Below are 21,868 nucleotides of genomic sequence, written 5' to 3'. Positions count from 1 at the left end.
TGGGGAGGAAATTGACACCCGACAATTGCCACCTTCATTCATTCATTCATGTTGTTTCTGACTTTGGATAAGTAAGAAGTATAATTACAAATGTCCTAAATATTTTTTTCAGTGATCTCTGCATCTTATAAAGGACATACACATGAGAAAACATTAGAAAAGAAGGCTAAAATAAAAGATGGGAATCGTGGAGGAGGATACTAAGTACAATAGCTTTGATACTAAGGAAATAGCTTTGTTCAAGTATACCAAAAAACTTCACAGTACAGGACACAGAAACAGAGCCTCTGTAGAGAGCAAGAAAGTGAACTTAACTTTATTGTGAGCATTCAGTGAGATGAAAGACCCAAACTGCTACCAAGAGTGAACATTGCCACAAGGCTGAGAACTATGTGCAGAATGAGGATAATGGAAATCGTGTGCTGGGAGCTGTGTACCCTGTGCCCTGCTGAGAGAGTGAACATTGCCACAAGGCTGAGAACTATATGCAGAATGAAATCAGGTGCTGGGAGCTGTGTACCCAGTACCCTGCTGAGTGCCTCAATCACGAGGGCAGCACTGTGCGGTCGTGCACACATTGACCTCCACAAGCAGATGGGCTGGGGATGGAGTCAGGCATAGGTCTCTCAGAGTAAAGCAAGGAGGCTTATTTGTGGTTATTTTCTGCCATCAACATGACAGCATCTCTCTCTCTCTCTCTCTTTAAGCCTCTCTATGGCTTACTCCAAGCAAAACTTCAACTCATTACACATGCGTATTTTGAAGAAAAGGATTTTTCCCAGATTTCCATCCTAAAGGTAAACTACCTCTCTGTAAATGTGTCTATCTGAAGGCAGGGTCACAAATAAGCCAGTCTTGTCAGTAGTTTGTGAAGAATTGTCATTTATTAGTTTAAGAAAGACATGCTTTGAAGCTAGGCCGGTGGCTCACACCTGTAATCCTATCTACTCTGGAGGCTGAGATCTGAGGATCACGGTTCAAAGCCAGCCATGGCACTAAAGACTGTGAGACTCTTATCTCCAATTAACCTCTTGAAAACAGAAGTGGGACTTGGCTCATGGGAAGGGTGGTAGCCTTGAGCTGAAGAGCTCAGCAACAATACCCAGGCCCAGGGGTAGGGTGGTACCCCTGGCTACCACCTGGGACAGCGCCCAGGCTGAGTTCAAGCCCCATGACCCACAAAAAAAAAAAAAAAAAAAGGAAGTACGAAAGACATTCTTTGAAAATCCATCCCCATTAAAACATTGAAGGATCAGGGATCTTTTCATAGTGTATATGATATCTCACCAAACTATCTTTTTTAGGGAATAATGATTGCAAGTAACTGCATAGATATTTCTCTGAATGGATAATGGTCAATTTGCTATGGCATAACTTCTGTAAATTTGCTTATTAATTAACTGCACAGTACATTCATAAAGCAAGCTGTAGTCCCTACATCCATGTTTAATTGAAGATAGATAATGCCTTTCTCAGGGTTAATGCTGGAACAGATCACAGGTCTCCTGGACACTGGGAAGAATGAGATAGTCAGAAATTGGGTAGAGAGCAAAGGGACTTACCTTAAACTTCTTCCTCCCATGTGGTGACTATGCAAAGAGGAGAAAATGGGCTGGGAGTTTGGCCTAGTGGTAGAGTGCTTTATCTAGCATTCATGAAGGCCCAGGTTCTATTCCTAGGTACCACATACCTAGAAAAAGCCAGAAGTGGTGCTGTGGCTCAAGTGGTAGAGCTCTAGCCTTGAGAAAGTCCAAGAACAGTGCCCAGGCCCTGTGTTCAAGCCCCAGGTGGAGAGAGGGCAGGGAGGAGGAAGAGAAGAGAGAGAGGGTGGGGGAGAGAGAGAGAGAGAGAGAGAGCACGCAAAGGGCAGGAAAGAGGAGAAAGAAAGACCTAGTAATGTCCACACTTTGTGCGCGGTTCTCTTCTGCGGCTGCTCTGTATGGAAGAGAGAGTGAATGCTAGAAACTAGCAGGATTCTCTAGAGACTTTGATAACTTAGCATCTGTCAGAATAGGCTGCCCAACCTTTTCCTTCAATCCTGTGTGTGGGGTGACGATGGGCTCTGACAACCATGTCCCCTAGGAGCTCTATGAACACATGAACAGCTCCTTGGGCGGGACCTCGCTGGAAGGATCCCAAGTGTATCTTGGTAAGTCGCTCCTCCTACTTGTCACAAGGGAAGCTGCCTCTTATGTGTATCCAGTCCTATGGCGCATAAACATTTTTGATGTTTGCAAGTCCTCCGTGTCCAGTCAGAATTCATAGCTGCTGCTGCCTCCTTGGCCAGCGCCTTAGCCAGTGTTTGCACTCATGGCATTGTTCACAGCTTTTCTATCCATATGTGCATTAATAAAGTTCAAAAAGTGATGTTGGCTTGACATGTCTAGGGCTCCATCTCCATACTCAGCTGATTGTTTTAAATATCCCCCTCTCCTCCCTGCCCAGAGCTCTGTTGCACAGCTCTGCTTCTGAGCAAGTGTGTATTTTGACAATTACTGTCCAAATATTTGACTGTAAGCTCCCATTTGCTTTTGTTAACTCTCGCTTTCTAATTAACTTTTCACAAAAACTGTAGAGCACAGTCACAGGTTAGCTTTGCATTACTGTTTCAGGTCTGTCTCCTCGAGATCTTGTCCTTCATTTTCGACACAAGGTATGATTCTTTAATGTATGGTGTGCTAAATGGAGCTGCTGGGACTTCGGTATTGTTGGTCATATATTTGCTACTACTGGAGTTTCTCAAATTAGGGCTTTATACTTGGTAGGCAAATGTTCTCCTACTTCGGCCATGCCTCCAGCTCTTTTTGCTGGAGTTATTTTTAAGATAGGGGCTCACTTTTTTGTCCAGGCTGGCTCAGACAGCAGTCCCCTCTTTGAACTTCCCATATAGCTGAGGTGACAGATGCACACCACCATGCCCAGCTGCTTTGTGGAGATGGGATCTTGCTAATTTTTTGCTTGGAACTGTCCTGAAACCTTGATCCTCTGGATCTCTGCCTGTTGGGGGTTTACAGGTATGAGTCACTGCACCTATCTGAGACACCTTTCTTACTGCATTTCTTTTACTGACAAATGCAATGTGCTACATAAGATGCAGCTTAGTACATAATAATTTTAGATCTTTGAGGACTGTGCTTGGCCTTAGAACCATACAGAGTTGGAACTGTCAGACATTTAAGACTACAAAATTGTCTATTCTAGCAGGATAGGAATTTTTCTGTTGTCTGTAGTTTCAGCTATGCTTAGATCAAAGCAGGGAAGAACATGTTTTGATTTATTCCAGTTCATATTACATGGCATAGGGTTGTATATAAGGAGAAACAGGTCTAGAGTGTCTAATTTTGATACATTGCTCTTTCTTCAGGTCTTAATCCTGTTTAAACTCATTCTTCTTGAGAAAAAGGTAAGCTATAAAGCGATGAAGGGCTAGGTGCTGGTAGCTCTCCCTGTAATTCTAGCAACTCAAGAGGCTGAGATCTGAGGATCATGATTCAGAGCGAGCCTGGGCAGGAAAGTCTGAGAGTCTCATCTCCAACTCTCCACCAGAAAACCAGAAGTGGTGCTATGGCTCAAAATGGCAGAATACTAGCCTTGAGTGAAAGAGCTCAGGAACAGCGTTCAGGCCCTGAATTCAAGCTCTACAACTGACCAAAAATAAATAAATAAAGGAATGAATGGAAGATTGAAATGTTTTCCTTTTATTAAAATTTTTATAGGAATTAGTCATAAAATAGGTGTTTTTTTGCCTATGAAACTGTGACCTGGAGCACGTGTTCCAAGTGCCACTGTCATCTGTATTTGAATGTTGGATACTTACTGTCATCAGGATTATTTTGGGTATAGATAACAGAACTCCAAGTTTATTCTAACTTGACTTTAAAGGAAGGACAGGGCCTATGCAGACCTCAGGCTTGGCTGATTTGATGGTCACAGCAAATCAGTCATTAAGCATCTAATTTTCCCTTTCTCCTGTGCAGCACTCTGTCCAGCTTTCTCTGAGGCTTCATTTCCCTGGTAGCACAGAAACTAATCTGCTTCTTGCTTCTCAGTCCCAACTAGTGGCAAAACCCTTGATTTGAATTCTCCACTTGGTTTAGCTTGTCAGGCCTTGGGCCTTAGCCCACGCCTGCACTGGTTTCCTGGTCTGTCTTGCCCCTGAGTCTTTGCATGCATTTCCCAGACTTCTTAAGCAGGCCATGTCCTTCAGTGTGTTAATTACATTGTGTCAAAATAGCAGCTGTAGAGACTGAGAAGGGTGGATGTGCTCTGTGCTGTAGGAAGCTGAGCTGCAGATGAAGTGATGTTCTCCACATTCTGTTCAAGCTCACTGGGTCCCTGCAGTAGCCCAGCACTGCCAGTCCGCCGGTGTCAGAGAACTCTGCCACTGCCCACCTGCTTTCTTTTTGTACTCCATGACATTGGGGCTCCAGATTTGCACTGGAGTTGTTTCATATTAGACATTTTAATAAGAATGCGCTTCAGGTACCTGTTGGCTCCTTAGGGTCATGGCGGAAGGCTGTGAACAGCTGATGATGATTCACAGTTTGGTGCATTGGTTCAGGTGGTGCCCCACCTCATAGCTGCTGAGGGTGAGGGCTAAAACTAACACATTGCAAATAAGTGTCTGATGCCTGACACTTTCACAGTCACTTTAGCATCAAGTGGTAGTTGTTTAAGTGGTGTTTTCTGTCACTGCTTGTGCACTGGTTAGCTACAATCCTTCTGCAGAGAGCCCCACCCCTGCCCCTTTTAGTAGCATTCTGGCTTCATGGATTTTCTAATTAATTTTGGTTGACTTCATTTCAGGTTCTTTTTTATATTTCTCCAGTTAACAAGTTGGTGGGGGCCCTGATGACTGTCTTATCCCTTTTCCCAGGTAAGAGAACCGTGGTTTCCCATGCACTCTTCATTACACTGGGCTGTAATAAGATCAGAGGTGTTGGGGTTAATGTTCTTTTTTTTTTTATTTTTTTTTGGTCAATCATGGTACTTGAAGTCTGGGCCTGGGCACTGTCCCTGAGCTCTTCAGCTCAAGGCTACTGCCCTACTACATTGAGCCACAGTGCCATTTCCAGTTTTCTGATGGTCAGTTGGAGATTAGAGACTTGGACTTTCATGCCCAGGCTGGCTTTGAACGGTGTCCTCAGATCTTAGCCTCCTGAGTAGCTAGGATTACAGGTGTGAGCTACCTGGTAGCATTTTTATTTTTATGTGGTAATTTCTTTTGGGAATAGGTTTTCTCTTTTTCTCTGGGTTTTCTTTCATTACTTTCAGAGTTGTTTTTTGTTTTTTCCTTTTTTTTAAATGAGTTGACAAGTAGCTTTTGGTTTTCTTAATCTTATTGGTGGTACTAGGGCTAGAACTAGGCAAACATTCTACACCTTGAGCCTTGCTGCTTCCAGCATTGGCTATTTCTAAAGCAGAGTCTTGCCTTGTGCCTGGACCAGTCTTCCCACTGTTCCCCTTCAGGAAGCGGGGATGGCAGGCATGCACACAGTACCCAACAAGCATGCTTCCCAAAGCTGGAGTGACAAGTGTGTATGATCGTGCTTAATTATTGGTGAGGTGGCGTCTACTCAACTGCATACCCCAGATCTCAGCCTCTGAGTAGCGATTCCAGGCTTGTGCACAGTGTCTGGCATAGGCCCAGCTTTCAAAAAAAAATTTTTTTTTTTTTTTTTTTTTTGCCAGTCCTGGGCTTGAGCTCAGGGCCTGAGCACTGTCCTCTTGGGTTTTCTCAAGGCTAGAGCTCTACCACTTGAGCCTCAGCACCACTTCTAGCTTTTTTTCTATGTATGTGGTACTGAGGAATCGAACACAGGTCTTTGTGCATGCTAGGCAAGCATTTTACCACTAGGCCAAACTTCTGGCCTACAGCTTTCAAAATCTTTAAACTTAGAGGCTTCTGCTGCATGAAACTGTTATAAAATGGGGGTCACTGTACTTGTGTATTATTTCATGTTATAAACCATGTGGGCTTCCACTCCTGCATGTTCTAGGCATGATCGAACATGGACTTGGCGACTGTTCTCAGTACAGACCCCGGAAGAGTGTGTCTGAAGAGGCAGGACTGCAGGAGAGTAGGCCCCTGGTGGATGGCTCCCTTTCTGGGCCTGCTTCTGAAACTTCCAGTGCTAGTTTGGGGACTGTGAAGATGGAGGTGAGCGACAGCCACCACAGAGGAGATGCAGCCCTCGCCTCTAAAATGCCTCTGTTCCCAGCAGAGAGCAAAGGACAGGAAGCTGCTCAGCAGTACTTGAAGCCCCCCTCCCGCCTGTCTCCAGAGTCTTCAGAAAGTGACTGGGAGACACTGGATCCCAGCATCCTAGAGGACCCAGGCTTGAAAGAAAGGGGGCCAATAGGGCCTGAGCGCATAGACTCGCTTCCCAAAGACTCGGTACCTGCAGACAGCCCCCCGATTACTGTCCAGCCCCAGGCCCACACTGGCCAGGCTGTCCTGATGCCGGGGCTCATTTCAGGGTTGGAGGAGGACCAGTATGGCATGCCTCTGGCCATCTTCACCAAGGTAGGCTGGGCAGCTGGGTAGCTCCGTGCTGCAGACCATCAGGTCTCTGCGTGTGTGTGTGTGTGTGTGTGTGTGTTTCATGTGCTTTCAATTTTTTACTGTTACTACAAAGATGTACAGAGGGGTTACAATTATGTAAGTCATTAAAGAACAGTTTTCTTGAAAATGTCTGGGGCAGCACTGCCTATGCCTGGAGAGTAGGCAGGAGTTGCCCTGAGGAGCTGAGGGCCTTGGTAGCTATGAGGACACAAGCTGCCAGGTCTCCTTGTAAGTACTTAGGTTAAATCAAAGACCACCAGAATCCTGATGGCACTTGTGAATGTATAGAAAATGTTACAGTGGTACACTGGCCAGGAGCTGGAGGGAGGCAGGGCATCCATGTGCCCCAAACAACGCAGCCCATTAAACAAGATCCTTGTGTGTCTCAGGAAATCAAGTTGGAACGTCATTAGACATAGGGAGCTGTGAAAGACAAAGCATTTTCTGGAAGCTACAATTTGGGGCCTTTTTGTTTTTGTTGTTTATTCTATCCAGGAAAAACTGTCTTAGTGTCATTTACAAATTATTTTTGCACATGGAACAGAAAAAAATTCCATTTCATGTCCTGTCAACCAAGCCTGCCTAGCACAATGTTGAGTTGTGTGCTTGATGCTGAATGTTGTTGAGCTGTATTTCCAACTTACCTTTCCTTTTTTCTTCCTCTCTCCTCTTCATCCTCCTCCAGATTCCCAGAGTTAGGATCATGTTCTCTGTGTGTATGTGTATATATATGCATACAGTTACAGATGTGAATGTATGTGTCTATAAGGATATAAGTCTTTTAAGTGCAGCTTCCACAAATAAGTGAAAATATCCTATTTGGCTTTTTGAATGTGACAGATCTCAACATGGTGTTCTCTAGTTCCATACATTTTCCTGCAGATGACATGATTCCATTTTGCCTTATGGCTGTGTGATAAATATTCTGTGGTGTATGTTTCTACCAAAGTCTCCCAGGAAGTGAACTGTAGTATTTTAGTTGTTGGTATGGGGTTTTGGGCACACTCCAGTGCCTCTGAGGTTTATGGACTCATATATAACTTCCAAGGCAGTGTTGTTTGAGATAAAACTCACAACTACTGCCATTCATTTTTGCTTTAGCTCTTGGTAGCAAATTGCCTTGGCATATCTTTATCTACCTTTTCTTTCTTTCTCTTCTTTTTTGCCTGTCCTAGGGCTTGAACTCTAGGCCTGGGCACTGTTCTGAGCTCCTTTTGTGCAAGGCTGGCAATCTGTTGGCTCCTTTAGCTGACTTTTTGTAATAGGGAAATAAAATATTGTGATGCTTTGCCACCTTCAAAATGGTATTTTGGTGAATATGTGAGAAAAATTGCCGTACTGGGCTTTAATGCGTTTGAGCCAAAGGACTCTGTACTTGTTAGGCAGGAGCTATACCACGTTAGCCATATCTCTAGCCCTTTTATCATACTTACTTTTCAAATAGATTCCCACGTTTATGTCCACGTTGGCCAGGACCATGATCCTCCTATTTCGACTTTCCTGTCTGTCTGAGATGACAGGTCTACCCCACTAAGCCCAAGTTTTTGTTGTTGTTGATGGTGTTGACCCTGCTGTTTTTTTGCCTGTGCTGGCCTCTAACTCTGGTCCTCCTGATCTCTGCCTCCTCCTCAATAGCACATGCTCTCTCGCTCCCTCTTGCGCTCCAGAGCATTTTCTTAGGGGTCAGCAGGGAAGGCTGGGCGGTGTTATTTTCTACTCTAACACATACTCTGCCTACAGGGTTACCTGTGCCTCCCTTACATGGCTCTGCAGCAGCATCACCTTCTCTCGGACGTCACCGTGCGTGGATTCGTTGCTGGAGCCACTAACATTCTTTTTCGACAACAGAAACACCTCAGCGACGCCGTGGTGGAAGTAGGTTGTGTCGTGTTCTGGCACTGATGGGCCCTGCCCCTTCCTCAGCTGCCTCAATAAAGCACAGTGACAGCCCTGTAAGGGGCACCCTCAGCTTCACACGTGGCATGAGACCCCGGAAGATAGGCATGCGTACTCGTGCGGTGGCTGAGGTCAGAGGTCAAGTCAGTGCCAGGAGAGCAAACAGCCAGTACATGTGTGAGCCAGCACAGCCTCCCATCAGCCACAAGTCACCAAAACACATTTCCTGTGTGAGTCCTTCCTCCTAGTCCATGTAGTATGTGCCTAAAAGTAAGAAAGAAGTAAAGACTAGATATTTGGCATCTTATCATTACACAAAAAGTTCAAATCGTTTTACAATTGAAGGAATCCTTTAAAAAGCAAGAGCTAGGCCTGTGATGCTACTAGCTACTCAGACACCTGATGTCTGGACGTCCCAAGCCAGCCTGGGAAGAAAATCCCAAGAGATCCCATGTCAGTTAACTAGCAAAATGCTGGACTGGAGGCATGGCTCAAATGGTAGAGCCTCGACTCTGAGCAAATATGCTAAGAAAGAGCATAGACCTATAAGCCCTGTACTGGAGAGAGAGAAAGAGAGTCCTTGCTAAGGTTTAGGTTGTGGCAGGAAGTTCATGCTTTCTGGGGAGATGGTTCCAGGTTATTTATTATGATCCAGATTTGGAGGAGGTCAATGTCTTTCCTTTCCAGGCCAGGAGGGGGTGGGAGAACAAGAGCTCCTCTGGCTTGGAGGCTGGCAGGAGGGCTCATGGATATTTGCCAAACTTGTGGTCCTAGAGTACAGCTGTGGGGTACAATTTCCAAGCCCTGTAAAAGCAGACACAGCTACCGCTGACATGGATTCATGGTATATTAGATATTACATAATAAAATGTTCCCCCTAATCCACCCATTTCACAGGAAACGTTAAGGTTGTTCATGTGAGGTGGTTAAAGATCTTTATTGTACACATACCTGCTTTCCAAAATAGAACCAACACGCATGTTTGTAATTGAGAATGGTGCTTTTATGCATGTATTTCCTGCAAACCAAATGAACATTTTTTAAATAGAGATATGAGTGTAGGAGCTGGTGTCCCGAGTGTGGTTCTGTCCTTGTCCCCTTCTTTGCTGGCCTTAGTTACCATTCCTGTGAGAAGGGACTGGGCCTGCTCTGACTTGTGCCTGGTTCCTGCTTCCCGCAGGTGGAGGAGGCCCTCGTGCAGATTCACGACCCAGAGCTCAGGAAGCTGCTGAGCCCGACCACGGCAGACCTGAGGTTTGCAGACCACCTGGTGAAGCATGTCACTGAGAACCGTGATGACGTCTTCCTGGACGGCACGGGCTGGGAGGGTGGCGATGAGTGGATCCGGGCCCAGTTTGCAGTCTACCTTCACGCCCTTCTGGCTGCCACCCTGCAGCTAGGTGAGGCACCTTCTCCTGGTCCTGTCCTGCCTGGGCTAATAGAAATGCAGAAGTGCATGTTGTGGTTGCCCTGTACACAGAGCAGCCCTGCCCCCCATTTCCCCTACTTTGCATCTATTTTTTGGCCTTTCTGTGGGCTGGGATGGCCCCAGGGCCTTGGACACACAAGGCAAGTGCTTTCTTCTTGGGCTAATACCAGCTTACAGATTGTGGGGGCTTTGTTTTATGGTCTTTTTTTTTTTTTTTAACCGAAGTAGGGACCTTTGACCATGTTGTCCAGGTCTTGCCCCTTCCAGCTTTTAAGTAGAAATCCAAGACACAAGTGCCGAGCCCTTTCTCGTGAAGCTGTGGAGTTTGGCACCACAGAGGGCATGCCACCTGTCAGCCTTCTCGGCCATGCACACAGTAAAGCCCTCCAGAGAAACCCACCACAAGCCTCATTCCTTACTTGATCTGCTAAGAAATCTTTCCAGGAAATATCAAGGTGGCTCCCCATAGAAATATCTGGAAAGAAGCACTAGAGCTTTGCCCAAGCTTCCCCACCTCAGGAGACTAGCAGATATTCAGCAAGCAGAATTGTGCTCCCCCTGGACTCCTTAATCCTCCCTCAGTGTCACCTGGATGTCAGTCTCCCTGCCAGTCACTTAGCAGTCTGAAAGGGAGGTCCCATCACTTCCCTTCCCTTTGTAAGCTACTTTTCCAGGGAGCTATAAGAACTGAATAATAGTAGTAACTAACCTAAAAAAAATTTTAACAAATGGACCTTTTCCGGGGGCTGAGAATGTGGCTTAGAATTAGAGTACTTACCTAGCATGAATAAAGCCTTGGGTTCCATTCCTCAGTACCACGTAAACAGAAAAGGCCAGAAAGCTGGAAGTAGCATTGTGACGTAGTCTTCTTTTACTGGGGTAGGCCAGCCTGGAACCACTGTCTTTCTGATTGCTACCTCCCTATAGTAGCTGGGATTGCAGGTGTGTACCACTCATCTGGCTAACAACCCCATTGTGCAGAAGATAGAATGAGGCACAGGGAGTTTACATAGCTTGCACCCCACCCCACAATCTGGTGAGAGAATGCACTTGGGTCCAGCTCAAGACCACATACTTGAACAAGGTAGGGAAAGGAGTTGAAGAACAGTCAGTGAAACTGTCTCCTGCTGTTCCTTTCCCAGTAATGGGAGGTACTTGCGTTTCACCTTCAAAGCCAGCCACACAGGAAAGCATGGTGGTACAGCCTATCATCCCCTAGAACCCTGGTGAGAATGGTGTGATCCGGGCCCACCTAGGCACACAATAATAGACAAAAGGAAACTATGCATGTGACGTGCACTTGTCTGCCAGATCTACTGTGGCACCCATAGCACTGCCACAGGTGAAAGCTGTTGTCACCTATGGAAGTCCTCGTGATTTTAAGTACTTTGGACAATGAAATGCTAGAAAAGTCTCCAGTGATGTCCCAGAGGGTGTGATAAAGTCCAAATAAAAAGAAATTGGGTAAAAGAACCAATGTATTACATTTGGGGGAAAAAAATGACATTAATGAATACATGTTATCTAGTAAGTAATGTAGTGCTCATTACAGAAGGCAAGCATGGAAACAGTTTGAAGTTCAAGAAACTTGAAAAATGTCTGCCTGCATCCTATTATCAGTTAGGAGGTGAAATTCTGAGTGATTAAACTGACTTCCAAAGGGATTTTTGCAGCCAGACCCAGGTGTTGTGACAGGTGGCAGGCACTGAAACTGAGGGCAAGAGCCTCACCTGTCTCTTCTTGTCAGCCTGTGCCTGGCAACTGCACTGTTCCCCTCAGGCCAATATTTCCTCCACAGATAATGAAAAGATGCTGTCAGATTATGGGGCGACCTTTGTCACTGCGTGGAGAAACACACATAACTACCGGGTGTGGAACAGCAACAGACACCCTGCCCTTGCCGAGATCAACCCCAAGTAGGTGCCAGGAAGCCGGGGAAAATGTACCTAAAGTTCCTTGTGCTTATGGAGGTCGACCCCAATCCCCAGCTAGGCACCTCTGGTGGTGGGGGGTGGGCGGAGGCAGTACCCCGAGTACCCTGTGCCAGCCCTACCTATCACACAGCCATTTGAGAAGAGCCCTCTGTGGGTTGTTAAGAAGGTTGCACAGTCTGAGGTCTCTTTTTGTTCACAGTCCTTACATAAAAGACCCACAGCTTCTGTCCAGTGTACATACATGCATGAATAAAATAATGTGTACATACTAGAAATTTCTTTCCTTTTTTTGTCCATCCTGGGCTTGAGCTCAGGGCCTGAGCACTGTCCTTGGACTTTCTCAAGGCTAGAGCTCTACCACTTGAGCCTTAGCACCACTTCCAGCTTTTTTCTATGTATGTGGTACTGAGGAACCAAACCCAGGTCTTTGTGCATGCTAGGCAAGCACTCTACCACTAGGCCAAACTCCTGACCCCCATATTTCTAAAAGATAAAAATATTTGTTACAAGCCTACACTAACTTCACTATGATTTAAATATGACTCAGAAGTGACTGCCATATTCATGTTTTTTTGTTTTGTTTTTGTCGGTTGTGGGATTTGAACTCTGGGCCTGGACCTTGTCCCTGAGCTCTTCAGCTCAAGGCTACCACACTATCCCTTGAACCGCACTGCCACTTTGGTTTCCTAGTAGTTAATTGGAGATAAGAGTCTCACAGATTTTAGTGCCCAGGCTGGCTTTGAACCTTGATCCTCAGATCTCAGCCTCCTGAGTAGCTAGGATTACAGGCATAAGCTACTGTGCCTGGCTCATGTTCATGTTTAAGGCTGACTGGCACTAGAATGATCACCCAATACACATGTGCACACGCTTTTACCACACCTGGCCTTAGGAGATGCCTATGTTGCCAACTGGATGTAAATTAAACAGCACCGAATGGCACAGGTCATTCTAGCAACACGAAAGGAAGTTGTCTCCCTCGTGCATAGGCCTGCAATCTAAGGCACCTGGAGAGGGCCAGGCCCGTGAGGGCTGACTAGAAAGCAGGGGTTCCTTGCCAGCCATCCAGGCACTGCTCTGGTACTTATTTGTGTCATGGGGCCTGAACTCAGGGCCTAGGTACATTTCCTGAGCTCTTTTGATCAAGGCTAGCACTCATCACTTGGAGCCGTCTTTCCACTTCTAGTTTTCTAGTGGTTAATTGAAGAAAAGAGTCTCACAGACTTTCCTGTCCAGGCTAGCTTTGAATCAAAATCCTCAGATCTCAGCTCTTGAGTAGCTAGGATTACAGGTATGAGCCACCAGTGCCCAGCTGAAAGGGTACATTTTGAGCTGCCTTTCTTTCTAACCACAAGGTTTATGCTAATCCACTGATGAATCTTCACCCATTTATAACATGTCTGGGACCCTGGCCTTAAATCAGTGACTCCCTAACTGCCTCAGCCCAAACTCAGTGAAGTAGAACAGTGCGCAGCTTTATCACATCAACTCAGTGCACACATGCAGTTTTACAGGATGGAATGAGCTCCAATGAGCTTGGGTAGAGAGCTCTGGGCAGAGAGGTGTTGCCCAGCCAACTCTGGCCCCACCTTGAGCACTTCTCACCTGCTCAGCCAGGTCACTATTCCCAGTGCCCCTGTGGCTGGATTGTGAAGCTCCTGAGCCTAAGCTCACGCTCTGTTTTACAGCCACCCATTCCAGGGACAGTATTCCGTGGCGGACATGAAGTTAAGATTCTCGCAGTGAGTACCTGAGGAAATGGCCTGCTGTTCACAGGAACCTTTTCTGCCTGAGAACTTGATGCTCTGGTAGCTCAGCAGTGCATGCTACAGAGTTGAAGCTGCTGTGGGGAGGGCTGTGGTGTTCAGTGAGGTACTGTTAACCAGCCAGTCTATCTGCCCATCTGTCCATCTGTCGTGGATACTTGGTCAAGTGTCCAGCCTCTCTTCATGGTTGGTTCACCCCTGTTCTTTGCTATGCATGCTTTAATTAATAAATTTGCTCATAGATGCTGAATAACTTAAGCTTCTTGGTGCTAGTTTGGGACAGTCACAATGGTGTGCGTGTGTGCGTGTGTGTGTGCATGTGTGCGTGCAAGCGCATATGCATGCACAAGACTTGTCAGTCACACTCACACTCCTTTCCCCTCAGCTCTGTTCAGAACAGTGAACGTGGCAAGAGAATTGGGAATGTTGTGGTCACGACCAGCCGGAACGTTGTGCAGACGGGAAAGGCTGTTGGTAAGGTGCCAGGCTGAGGCCCCCCATCTGTGGTCTGGCTTCAGTGTGTTGACAGTGGTGGGGTCTGTGTAACATACAATAACACAGGATTTTAAAATACTATTCTACAAATACATTCTACAAAATACATTCTACAAATTCCACATGAGTTCCGTTTCCCATTTCCCACATTGCCAGGGCACCTGTGTGTAGCCAAGACTCACAGCAGAGTGGGCATGAGGAGATACTATCTCTGAAGTAAGGAAATGAATGACTGGGAGTGACCGTAATTTCAGCATGTGGGCGATGGAAATGGGGAGGCACAGATTCCAGGACGGCCAGGGCTGCATAGGAGAGGAGAAGGTGAACATGACCAGTATTGGGAGGATCGGTCCCACAGAAAGATGAGGGAAGAATAAGAACTAAAATTAATCCAGGGGTCGGGTGTGGTGGCTCTTATTATAACCAAGAGGCAGAGGTTGAGAGGATTGTGGCAAACAATGTTGGCAAGGTCCTCATCTCAGCCAGCAAGCTGCTCGGGATGACATACGCAAAGCTCCCGGCTCTGTAGGAGGCAGAGGCAAAAGGCTTATGATCCCAGGCTAGCCTGTGCATAAGTGTAGGACGCTAGATGAGAAAACACAAAAACGTGGCTCAAGAGGTAGAGCATCTGCCTACCACACATGAATCATGAGTTTCAGTCTCAGTAATACCAAAAACTAAATCACTAAGCCGATTAGTTAAGTGTGTATAAGCACCTTTGTGCGTGTAAGTGGATGTTCAACAGGGTCTGAGATGGAGGGATACAGTTGCATGTGCTGCAGCTGTGTGGATTCTACACTGTTGAGCCACAAGACAATTCCAGCTTTCTAGAAGACATTTCCATGGGAGGGAATTACTGTAAAACTAGAAGCTTAGGAGCATCCAGGTGAGTCCCTGTTGTTCTCAAGATTTAAGGTGGGGCCGGGGGCATGGCTTCCCTCTCCAGCACCACCTGGACTCACCCAGACACCTCCTTTCCTCCTGCAGGCCAGTCTGTGGGAGGCGCATTTTCCAGCGCGAAGACAGCCGTGTCTTCCTGGCTTTCGGCCTTCAGCACCTCATCCCCCCAGAGTCTCCCCGAGCCATGCGGCCAGGACAGTGGGAAGCCCTGAGCTAGGACGCAGGCTGTGTGGCCTTCTCAGGGGTGGGGGTGCCCGTCACCTATGGCTCCAGACCCCTTCCTCTGCCACAGGCCCACAGCAGGACTGTGCTGAGTGGCAGCTGTGTCTGTGGTGTGGACCGTCTTCTGGGAAGAGGGACGCCACTACGACAAGAGCGGCACCATGTTCAAGCCAGGCTGGGCTTGACATGGATTGACTTCTATTATCTCCTTCTGAGCCGGATTAAAACACAACGGACCTTCTAGTGAGTTCTACATTCTGAGATTGTACATTTGTTTACTTCAGAAAAAATTTTACCTATGTATATTTTGTTCTATTTTACTGTTGGAATATCTAGATGGTGGTTGTAATTTATATGTACTAAAATTAAGTTATATTCTTGTTTTAGTTTCTCTGAAGTTGGCCCTAGTACTCGCTAAGCTTAGGACTGGGCAGCCCACCTTGTTCTCCTGAGTGTTTACCAGGCCACCTCCTCTGGGACCATGAAGGCCAGAGGAGGCCCGAGGCTGGGGCGTGCTGGTTCGGTCTTTATTCTTTACTGATTGGATTGCTCTGAGGTGACAGGAAGGAAGCCTGGTTGGGAGGCTGGGGGATGGAGGATCATGTCTGTGGGCCAGGTTGGGTCTGTTAGGTTGAATTTCAGAGCCCACCAATGAGCTTGGCTTACTTCGTCCAGCATTGAGTCTTCATCGCCATGTTTTAAACCAGAGCTTTGCCTCTGCCTCCCCAGGAAGCACTTCTTTGTTGGTGTGGACCCTGAGCAACAGGCTTTGGGTCTCCTTGTTCAGAAAGCTGTGCCTAGCACGTGGCTGCCTTCCTCCACAGAGTCCTCCACAAGGCCCCTTCTGAACCCATAACCAGGAGAAATCTCACCCTGGCTCACATGTTGAGGGCAGGAGGCAAGAGAGGCCAATTATAGGCCCCGTGGTCACCTGCTGGATAAAAGGGGATCCTGCCCTGTTGGCATCGGCTGGTTTTTCCTGGCAGCTAGTGTTTGCCACACTTAGTGCCTACTGCAATGTGCAGTTGGTGGATGTGTGGTAGCTCAGGGAGTGTTTGCTGCCAGCAGCTGCCTTCTCAGTGACAAGCAACATCCTACTGCACTGTCAGGAGTACTGGGGACAGGGGTACTGACAGATGATCAGACTTCATTTCCCCTGAAGAAATGTTGGTTTATAAAAATGTAAACAGGAAAGCACAGAGCAGGCGCTAAATATCCCTAAACTTTCCAACTGGTGTTTCCAGACAGTTCACTAAATCCCCAAGCATATTTCTGTTTGAGTATAACTTGAGATTCAGTGATGACAAACTGCAGGACTTAACCTGAGAACCCCACAAATTTACTTTAGCCAAGAAAGTTAGCTTCAGTAAATATTATTTGAAGAAAGTAATAGCAAAACAATCCTTAAGAAGTATGTTGATCAGTGTTGTACTGAGACTGTAAAGAACTCATTCTGAAGTCAGGCATACCTGTAATCCTTGGGATTTTTTTTTTCTTGGTTCTGGAGCTTGAACTCAGGCTTCAAGCTTCTTTGTGCTCTACCACTTGAGCCGGAGCAAACATTTCTAACTTTTTCTGAGTAGTTTATTGGAAGTAAGTCTCAAGGGCAAGCTTTGAAATGAGATTCTCAGATCTCAGTCTCCTGAGTGGCTAGGTGTGAAACATGCACAGGGTGGGTGTGTGTGTGGGGGAGAGTGGAATAGAATATTAAAGCAAAATAAATGCAACTTTTCCATGGACTCCGAGGCTTGTTTCCCATCCCACAGCCTGCTATGGCCTGTTCGTGGCTGCCCCTGGGCTCTGGGCCATGTGAGATGACAGCTGTGAGGTCACAGCTGCACGGACACCATCATACCACGTGAGGTGAGATAGTTTTTGAGACCCGGCCATGTAACCCAGCTGGCCTTACGCCCTTGTCCTGGGCCGGGAAGTATGGCCTACTAGTAGAGTGCTTGCCTAGCATGCACAAAGACCTTGCTTCCATTCCTCAGTACCACATGCATAGAAAAAAGCTGGAAGTGGTGCTCTAGCTCAAGTGGTGGAGCTCTAGCCTTGAGAAAGCCCAAGGACAGTGCTCAGGCCTTGAGTTCAAAGCCCAGGACTGGCCAAAAGGGGAAAAAAAGTCAAGTCCTTGTCCTATTGCTTCTGCTACGAAAGTAACTGAGATTACAGGTGCACACCACTGGGCCTGGCCTAAGTGGACTGTCATTGAACTTTCTACTTATTTAAACTGGCTTTCAGCATTGAAGGATTGTCTCAGAAGGAAGCACTTCTGCCATAGAAAAATGCCAGTTTTGGGGTATCCATATTAGGAAAGGGGCACAGGTGTTTTGGAGTTGCTGGCCCCGGTGGCAAGCTTGCATGCCAGGTGGCTGAGCCCTGCTAGGCCAGTCTGTAATGCAGCTCCAGTAAAGGTATGGCAGGAATTGCCAAGGCCCTGTGTCTAACAGCTGAGTGCCTATAAGTCATGCTGGGGGAGTTGAGGCCAGCTGGCTGCCTTCTGCCTTGTGGGCACGCAGTCATCTACAGCCTAGCGGCAGCCCTGCTGCTATCTGGCTGACTCAGAAGCCATTATCCTGGCATACAGTGACAGTGGGTAAGGAGGACTTACAGCTGGCTGAGTCCTTGTCACCCAGGTAGAGCTCACAAGACCAGTGTGGTCTGTCCTCAAGTCCATGAGTGATTCCAACCATGTGTGCTTTCCTTTTTAAGAAACAGTGGCAGTTTTTGTTGGCAGCAAAGGTGACTCCATGCTGTGAAGGTTGAGGCTTAGTGCTGTGTGTTTTGAGGACAATTTTCTTTGTGGAGCCACAGAGAATCTGGACTGCAGACACAGGGCAGGCATCTGGAGCTGCAGGTACTTCATTAAGTGAAAGGGGTATTGATAACATTTGTGAAAGATTGTAAGAATTCTTCTGGAAAGAAGGTCCGTGTTGCAGAGTGGAGCAGGGCATTGCCTCCTGGTAGACCCTGTGTGTTAGGTTTTGTGTTCTCTGGAGAAATTTTGCACACATGACAGCTGGTGGTTCCCTTGTCCAGTGCTGGTGACAAGCCTGGAAGTCCTCAGGCACCAGAGACCAGGCAGGGTCCCTCTCACCCAATCCTGTGGAGTGGCCAGGCAGGCAGCAGGGGCCACGTGCAGGGAGGTGCCAGCACTGGTGTACATGCCCAATTCTCCTACCCTGTCCCAAGAGCCTTTCACCATGACAGGGTCACACAGATGATGTCATTCTGCATTGCATTCCACAACTTCTGACTCCAGAACCTCTGACTCTCTAACTTGGCTTCTCTACAATTCCCCACATTCCATAAGTAGTTGTCCAAAGACTGAGAACATGTGCCTGGGTCCCTTTGCGTAAAGGGCTGGTGCACCTGTCCTGTCATTGTTGCACTCCCAGGTGTGCATGTCTGAGGGGCTGAGTGTATTTTGTAAACAAGTGCATTTGTATTTCTGTGTTGCTGAGTTTACCTTTCTCCATAGAGATACGGAAACTGTATATTTAGCTCACCATCAGGGCTTCTTATATGACCCTTGCTCCGAGTCTCGCAGCCATAATTTGCTGCTCAGATTATTTTTGTGTAATATATAAACGTGAACATTTCAGTCCGGTACTGAGCCAGGAAAGGCCACTGACATTATCAGGCTTCTGTGAAAATAACGCCTTTTTTTGTTTTTTAAGAGTATGATTTTGTAGCAGGAGAAAGATCCAGACTTAGTACTGTTCCTAAGCTTAGAAAGCATTTGATGAGTGAGGTGGTGAAGGCACTTGGTGCCAAGTGTCTCAGAGGCACTGGGAAAACAGCTTCCACAAGCTGCTGTCAGAAGCTTCTAAGGAGATGTAGCTGTGGCACCTCCTGATCAGAAGGCACTCTCTACTGCTTTTATCATTTTTACTTCATTTCTCTTGTCCATTGTTTTCAAAAATTATAAATCACGTTTGATCACATTGAATTGTAAAACTTTGTTGTAACTTTAAGAAAAAACAGTAATAAAATGAACCCATCTGCCCTCCAATCCTCTGGCATTTTGTTGTCTGTGTGGTCTGTGGGCCCCTTGGTGACGAGATATCAGCCCTGGGGTACATTGTGTGGTCATTACCCTGACTCCCCACAGACACCCCAGCTCCTGAGCCATACAGGGCACAGAGGAGGCTGGTCAAGCCATGTCCTCTTCCATCACTGGTGGTGTCTTCACACAGCGTGGACTCTTACCTGGGCCCTGGCAACTCAGAACTCCAGCGTCATGTCTGTCCCTTCATGTGCTGTCTAGCACCTGCTTAACAGCTTTACAGGGAGCTGGGCTAGGCCATGGTTCAGCCTGGTGCATGTCCCACCAGGAAGGAGCTGCGTGCTGTCACTCTGATCCACTGCGGTACAGTTCTGTCTCCCTTAACATTCAGGAGCCAGTTCTTTTTGACCTGACCTGATCCACACAGGGCTGGAAGTGGGCAAGCCCCATCACCAGATCCTGAGTAGTTTTCAAGACAAAAGCCAGACACAACAGGTCTATTTTGTGTTCTTTGGGCTTGACTCCATCCACACCTGCCTCAGGAGGTCAGTTATGTGCTAACATGGGACTGGATGGGTCTGCACTCCCAGAACACAAAGCAAAGCGTGGCCTGTGCCCCGGGGGAGTGGGAAGAGGAGGCACAAAAGCCACTTGATAAAATAGTGGGCATGAAGTGGATGGTGGTGTGTAGACACAAGTGTGCATTAGATTTCTTGTAATTTCCTGTGAAGAATTTAGAATTGCCAGGTGCAGTGGTTCCTGCCTGTGTTCCCAGCTGCTAGGGAACAGCTTGGCGAGTTTGAGGCCAGTCTGCACATAGTTATCTCACTGAGCATGCTGTGAGCAAGCTCTCAGAAGTAGGGCCTTACAGGAGGGTTATATCACTTGGGGCTCTAGTCTCAGCAGTCAGTCCTCAGGAGGTCCTGGTGAGTGTTCCAAGATGGAACTGTCCCTTCTGCCTTTGCCACAGGGAACCTCACCATGGCAAAGTGATGCCAGCACCATAACCCTGAAGCTCCAGAGCAGACCTTTATGAAATATTTACAAGTAGTATTTGAGTACAGTGGTGCCAGCCTGTCCTTCCCAGCAACAAAGCCTGGGGAAGGTTAAGTGGAAGACTGAGGCCCAGCAGAGCATAAAGACCCTGTCTTGCAAATAACCAGCATCAAAAGGGAGGACAGTGGTATGGCTCAAGTGGGGCAGTGCCTCCCTACTAGTTTCAAGGCCCTGAGTTCAATCCCCAGTACCAACCAAGAAAGAAGAGAACAGCTCGCTACATCCATGAAGCTGTTGACAGTTAATGAGTGGAGACTTCAGTGGGCTCAGAAGGGCAGTGCTCATGTACATGATACTTACCATGTTCAGGCAATCCTGAGGTGGTGAGGTTGAGAAAGCAACCATAGAAATAGCACCACGCAGGGAGGAGGCCCACAGGCCCAGTTCTTCCTAGGTATTTCCTTGGCTTCTTCCTTGGTATCAAGAACATGGAAATGGGAGCTGCATTAGGGTGACTTGCTATGGCAAGTCTTTTGAAGTGTCTGTTGGTGGAGAATGGGTGTGTGGGATCCAAGCATGGCAAAAGCTGAGAAGCTGCTGCCTATAGGTGAAATGCTGCACAGTCCAGGGCCATGGCAATTTCAGCCAGGCAGGCATACCTTCTTTGTTGGGCTCTTACTACACTTCTATGGCTGAGGTGATTGCTCTGGAGGGCCTACTTGGCATTGTAAGGAGCTTGAGGACAGGCACCCTGGCCCACAGCAGGCATATGAAGAACACCGTGGCCCACACAAAGCATTCCTTTCCCATGTGAGGGCTTGTGGTTACGTGTCCAACACACCAATGCTATTATTACACAGCAGCAGTAACTCTGGAGGCAGAACACTAATGCAAGCTCTTCCTACATTTCCAAATTCTTGGTGAACTGGGAAAGATATTGAGAACCAACAGAAAGCAGGCTGCGGGTAAGAAAAACTGCACACCCAAGGGAACTCAGCTGACTAAATGGAGAGGGATTCAAACAAAACAGCTCTCGTCTGGAAATCTAGCAGTTCCACAAAGTTCTGTCCATCTGCACAATTACTTAAGCCTTCTGGAAAGCAGAAATGGTGCTCAGTCCTTCAAAAAGACAGATAAATGTTCTTGGCCCCATCAACTAGAAAGCTCAGATTCCCAGAGGCTTACCCATCATCCAGAAACCATTATCAACTCCCAGTGGGGAAGGAAGAGATGAAAGAGAGTAAAAGGGACTTGAGCAGGTAGAGTTCTAGATAGCCCCAATGGTCAAAAATATAGTGTGAACCAGCTAATGTTATTGAACTGTACACTTTATGATTAACATGGCTTTTTAAAACGGAATAAAATTACAGGCTACAGTGGCTGATGTCTGTACTCCTTTCAGGGGGCTAAGACCGGAGAATCAAGATTTAAAGATAGCTCAGGCAGCAAAGTCCATAATGCTTTTAACTACCCCAAAATGCCAGAAATGGAGGTGTGGCCCAAGTGGTAGAGTGCCAGCCTTGAGTGGAAAAAGCCAAGAGACAGGCTCTAAATTCAAGCACCAGTACACACACAAACTTGGTGAGTGGCAATCTGGAGGGAAAAGGAGTGCCTATTTCATTTTGGGCTTGAACTCAGGGCCTTAACAGTTTTTCC

The 21,868-nt window shown here is 47.0% G+C and overlaps 1 protein-coding gene across 1 annotated transcript in view; it reads left to right on the top strand.

Moving 5' to 3' along the window:
• The window catches only part of Avl9 (AVL9 cell migration associated), a 31,501-nt gene extending 12,279 nt beyond the window's left edge, over nucleotides 1–19,222 (top strand). The window contains exons 5-16 of the mRNA XM_090332676.1: nucleotides 708–797; nucleotides 2,083–2,149; nucleotides 2,613–2,653; nucleotides 3,365–3,403; nucleotides 4,807–4,876; nucleotides 6,000–6,526; nucleotides 8,306–8,440; nucleotides 9,642–9,861; nucleotides 11,689–11,806; nucleotides 13,513–13,566; nucleotides 13,976–14,064; nucleotides 15,073–19,222. Coding sequence (XP_090188802.1) covers nucleotides 708–797; nucleotides 2,083–2,149; nucleotides 2,613–2,653; nucleotides 3,365–3,403; nucleotides 4,807–4,876; nucleotides 6,000–6,526; nucleotides 8,306–8,440; nucleotides 9,642–9,861; nucleotides 11,689–11,806; nucleotides 13,513–13,566; nucleotides 13,976–14,064; nucleotides 15,073–15,197 — 1,575 coding nt within the window. The 3' untranslated portion in view covers nucleotides 15,198–19,222. The remainder of the gene's footprint in view (nucleotides 1–707; nucleotides 798–2,082; nucleotides 2,150–2,612; nucleotides 2,654–3,364; nucleotides 3,404–4,806; nucleotides 4,877–5,999; nucleotides 6,527–8,305; nucleotides 8,441–9,641; nucleotides 9,862–11,688; nucleotides 11,807–13,512; nucleotides 13,567–13,975; nucleotides 14,065–15,072) is intronic.
• Nucleotides 19,223–21,868: the final 2,646 nt, after the last annotated feature.

The sequence above is a fragment of the Megascapheus bottae genome, chromosome 5 (genome assembly GCF_031878675.1).
Source record: "Megascapheus bottae isolate mThoBot1 chromosome 5, mThoBot2.hap1, whole genome shotgun sequence".
Lineage (NCBI taxonomy): Eukaryota > Metazoa > Chordata > Mammalia > Rodentia > Geomyidae > Megascapheus > Megascapheus bottae.
Note: the sequence above shows the minus strand (reverse complement) of the source record. Positions and strands in the feature narration are given on the sequence as shown.